The following is a 5241-nucleotide window of genomic DNA, read 5'->3' on the forward strand; positions in this document are numbered from 1 at the left end:
TTCTGATGAGAGCTGAAGCACTGCTAGGACAGAGGTATTTACAGGGGGGTAGTACATTCTGATGAGAGCTGAAGCACTGCTAGGACAGAGGTATTTACAGGGGGGTAGTACATTCTGATGAGAGCTGAAGCACTGCTAGGACAGAGGTATTTACAGGGGGAGTAGTACATTCTGATGAGAGCTGAAGCACTGCTAGGACAGAGGTATTTACAGGGGGGGTAGTACATTCTGATGAGAGCTGAAGCACTGCTAGGCCAGAGGTATTTACAGGGGGTAGTAGTACATTGATGAGAGCTGAAGCACTGCTAGGACAGAGGTATTTACAGGGGGTAGTAGTACATTGATGAGAGCTGAAGCACTGCTAGGCCAGAGGTATTTACAGGGGGTAGTAGTACATCTGATGAGAGCTGAAGCACTGCTAGGCCAGAGGTATTTACAGGGGGTAGTAGTACATTGATGAGAGCTGAAGCACTGCTAGGCCAGAGGTATTTACAGGGGGTAGTAGTACATTGATGAGAGCTGAAGCACTGCTAGGACAGAGGTATTTACAGGGGGTAGTACATTCTGATGAGAGCTGAAGCACTGCTAGGACAGAGGTATTTACAGGGGGGTAGTACATTCTGATGAGAGCTGAAGCACTGCTAGGACAGAGGTATTTACAGGGGGGGGTAGTACATTATGATGAGAGCTGAAGCACTGCTAGGACAGAGGTATTTACAGGGGGAGGTAGTAGTACATTGATGAGAGCTGAAGCACTGCTAGGACAGGTATTTCGATCCCCGGGACCACCCATACGTAGAATGTATACACACATGACTGTAAGTCGCTTTGAATAAAAGCGTCTGCTAAATGACATATATTTGATGAGAGCTGAAACACTGCTAGGACAGAGGTATTTACAGGGGGGGTAGTAGTACATTCTGATGTAGTTTCAAAAGGAGTCTACTGTTCATTAATCATCACACTGCCATACTCCCCTCTCACCATACACCCCCATGCCTCTCTCTCTAGTGTCTCTGACTGGCTCGTGGAGAGTTCCTGTGTTTGTAATCATGGTCACGCTCCTCATCGTGGGCTCTCAAGAGAAACCACCTGTCCCTGGCAACTCGGGTGAGCTGTCAGGACAGGTGTTGTCGTTCGCTGCTAACACCATCTACATGGCCATCTCCTGCAGTAACCTCCACTTGGGCCCCGAGAGAGATACCAGCAGTGTCTCCGCAGGTCAGATAACACACACACACACACACACACACACACACACACACACACACACACACACACACGCACACGCACACGCACACGCACACGCACGCACACACACACACACACACACACACACACACACACACACACACACACACACAAACGTAGGCGTTGTACTGCAGTAACTAACCATCAGCCACAAAAAGCTCTCTAAGTCATAATTCTATATTAATTCAGTAGATGTTGAAGGTTTGGACTGATTTAACGACCACTTTCAATCACGTTTTCAATCCAAATATACTTCATTGTCTTGACTGTCACAGGCACAACGGCTTAACACCTCTCATCTCTCCTCACTCCTTCCTTTCCTCATCTCCCCCTCCTCTCTCTCTGTAGATGGGGTGGACTCTGTGGGCCCTGGCCCTTCCGGTCCCCCCTCTGTCTTCCCGTTCCCCCGTCAGGCCCGTCCTGAGCTGGGGGGTCTCTTCCAGAAGGAGAAGGGGTCCCAAAGAGCCAGTGATATCTACTTTGTCCTGCTGGCCTGGGCTTTTGTACTGGTCCAAGTCTGGCTCAATCTCTGGATGCTACAACTACTGCCTATCCCAGTGGCTGGTAATATCTGAAACACTCACACACACACACACACACACACACACACACACACACACACACACACACACACACACACACACACACACACACACACACACGCACACACGCACACACCGACCCAGGCGAGCGCACACACACGCACATACACACACACCGACCCAGGCGAGCGCACACACACACACACACACATACACACACACCGACCCAGGCGAGCACACACACACACACATACACACACACCGACCCAGGCGAGCGCACACACACACACACATACACACACACCAACCCAGGCGAGCGCACACACACACACACATACACACACACCAACCCAGGCGAGCGCACACACACACACACACATACACACACACCGACCCAGGCGAGCGCACACACACACACACACACATACACACACACCAACCCAGGCGAGCGCACACACACACACACACACATACACACACACCGACCCAGGCGAGCACGCACACACACACACACACACACACACACACACACACACACACACACACACACACACACACACACACACACACACACACACACACACACACACACACACACACACACACACACACACACCGACCCAGGCGAGCGCACACACACACACACACACACACACACACACACACACACACACACACACACACACACACACACACACACACACACACACACACACACACACACACACACACACACACACACACACACACACACACACATTGACTCTGGCGCGCGCACACACACACACACACACACACACACACACACACACACACACACACACACACACACACACACACACACACACACACACACACACACACACACACACAAATGCATAACAGTGTGTGTGTGTGTGTGTTTGTGTGTGTGTGTTGCAGTGTGGGTGTTGAAGAAGCTGGTGGTACATTTTGGTCTGAAGCGGTTCGCTGAGAAGACTCTGTCGTCATGGTGGGTAGGACTGGAGAAGTTTGGCCGTGAGCGACAGGACGCCATCATGCCTGGACCAATCAAAGGACTCGTTCAGTTCCTGCTACGCGTTGACACCAAGGTAATGGCCCACCCCCCCTGGCCAACCCCATAAGATAAACAGCCACCCTGCCAAACTCCCTGAGACACACAGCCACCCTGTATTTTTATAAATCACTTCCTGATCTATCTCTGGTCACCGCTGGAGGGTGCTGATGCATACAACACTGTAGACAAGATACAACACAATTGTTATCCACAGTGATTGTGTGATTTTGATCGGCTAGCAGCAGGGTAGTGTGCTGTCTACCCTGGGGTAACGGTTCTGGACAGTTATAAGTGTTGAAGCTGGGTGAAGAGGCAGGAGCTGGTCTTCTCTCTGTGATATATGAATGATCTCCTTATGGGTTAATATTACTACTGAATGATTTCCCTACAGGTTAATATTACTACTGAATGATCTCCAGGTTAATATTACTATGAATGATCTCCCTACAGGTTAATATGACTACTGAATGTTAATATCTCCTTATGGGTTAATATTACTACTGAATGATCTCCTCATGCGTTAATAAACTACTGAATGATCTCCCTACAGGTTAATATGACTACTGAATGATCTCCCTACAGGTTAATATTACTACTGAATGATCTCCCTACAGGTTAATATTACTACTGAATGATCTCCTTATGGGTTAATATTACTACTGAATGATCTCCCTACAGGTTAATATTACTACTGAATGATCTCCCTACAGGTTAATAAACTACTGAATGATCTCCCTACAGGTTAATATTACTACTGAATGATCTCCCTACAGGTTAATATGACTACTGAATGATCTCCCTACAGGTTAATATTACTACTGAATGATCTCCCTACAGGTTAATATTACTACTGAATGATCTCCTACAGGTTAATATTACTACTGAATGATTCTCCTACAGGTTAATAAACTACTGGAATGATCTCCACAGGTTAATAAACTACTGGAATGATCTCCTACAGGTTAATATTACTACTGAATGATCTCCCACAGGTTAATAACTACTGAATCTCCCTACAGGTTAATATTACTAATGAATGATCTCCTACAGGTTAATATTACTACTGAATGATCTCCTTATGGGTTAATATTACTACTGAATGATCTCCCTACAGGTTAATATTACTACTGAATGATCTCCCTACAGGTTAATATTACTACTGAATGATCTCCTTATGGGTTAATATTACTACTGAATGATCTCCTACAGGTTAATATACTACTGAATGATCTCCCTACAGGTTAATATTACTACTGAATGATCTCCCTACAGGTTAATATTACTACTGAATGATCTCCTACCTACTGAATGATCTCCTCACAGGTTAATATTACTACTGAATGAATGGGGTTAATATTACTATCTCTCCTACAGGTTAATATTACTACTGAATGATCTCCTTATTACTACTGAATGATCTCCTTATATTATTATTACTACAGCAGGTTAATAAACTACTGAATGATCTCCCTACAGGTTAATATTACTACTGAATGATCTCCCTACAGGTTAATAAACTACTGAATGATCTCCCTACAGGTTAATATTACTACTGAATGATCTCCCTACAGGTTAATATGACTACTGAATGATCTCCCTACAGGTTATACATACTACTGAATGATCTCCTTATGGGTTAATATTACTACTGAATGATCTCCTACAGGTGGTTAATATTACTACTGAATGATCTCCTACAGGTTAATATTACTACCGAATGATCTCCTTATGGGTTAATATTACTACTGAATGATCTCCTACAGGTTAATAAACTACTGAAATGATTCCTACAGGTTAATATTAATACGAATGATCTCCCTACAGGTTAATAAACTACTGAATGATCTCCCTACAGGTTAATATTACTACTGAATGATCTCCCTACAGGTTAATATGACTACTGAATGATCTCCCTACAGGTTAATATTACTACTGAATGATCTCCCTACAGGTTAATATTACTACTGAATGATCTCCCTACAGGTTAATATTACTACTGAATGATCTCCTTATGGGTTAATATTACTACTGAATGATCTCCCTACAGGTTAATATTACTACTGAATGATCTCCTTATGGGTTAATATTACTACTGAATGATCTCCCTACAGGTTAATATGACTACTGAATGAGCTCCCTACAGGTTATATTACTACTGAATGATCTCCCTACAGGTTAATATTACTACTGAATGATCTCCCTACAGGTTAATATTACTACTGAATGATCTCCCTACAGGTTAATATGACTACTGAATGATCTCCCTACAGGTTAATATTACTACTGAATGATCTCCCTACAGGTTAATATTACTACTGAATGATCTCCCTACAGGTTAATATTACTACTGAATGATCTCCTTACAGGTTAATATTACTACTGAATGATCTC

The 5241-nt window shown here is 44.2% G+C and overlaps 1 protein-coding gene across 1 annotated transcript; it reads left to right on the forward strand.

Moving 5' to 3' along the window:
• Window positions 1-728: 728 nt before the first annotated feature.
• Window positions 729-2956, forward strand: LOC124016972 (transmembrane protein 245-like). Its single transcript, XM_046332303.1, has 3 exons — window positions 729-1221; window positions 1600-1815; window positions 2715-2956. The coding sequence occupies exons 1-3, from the start codon at window positions 996-998 to the stop codon at window positions 2915-2917; spliced, it is 645 nt and encodes a 214-aa protein (XP_046188259.1). The 5' UTR covers window positions 729-995; the 3' UTR covers window positions 2918-2956.
• Window positions 2957-5241: the final 2285 nt, after the last annotated feature.

The sequence above is a fragment of the Oncorhynchus gorbuscha genome, unplaced genomic scaffold (assembly GCF_021184085.1).
Source record: "Oncorhynchus gorbuscha isolate QuinsamMale2020 ecotype Even-year unplaced genomic scaffold, OgorEven_v1.0 Un_scaffold_13360, whole genome shotgun sequence".
Taxonomy (NCBI): domain Eukaryota; kingdom Metazoa; phylum Chordata; class Actinopteri; order Salmoniformes; family Salmonidae; genus Oncorhynchus; species Oncorhynchus gorbuscha.

What these genes read in the sequence shown, in the direction of transcription:
- LOC124016972 (XM_046332303.1), top strand. Translation starts at nt 996, where the DNA reads ATGCCTCTCTCTCTAGTGTCTCTGACTGGCTCGTGGAGAGTTCCTGTG. An exon ending in TACCAGCAGTGTCTCCGCAG is followed by an intron (nt 1,222 to 1,599) that starts GTCAGATAACAC and finishes CTCTCTCTGTAG; the next exon opens with ATGGGGTGGACTCTGTGGGC. An exon ending in ACTGCCTATCCCAGTGGCTG is followed by an intron (nt 1,816 to 2,714) that starts GTAATATCTGAA and finishes TGTGTGTTGCAG; the next exon opens with TGTGGGTGTTGAAGAAGCTG.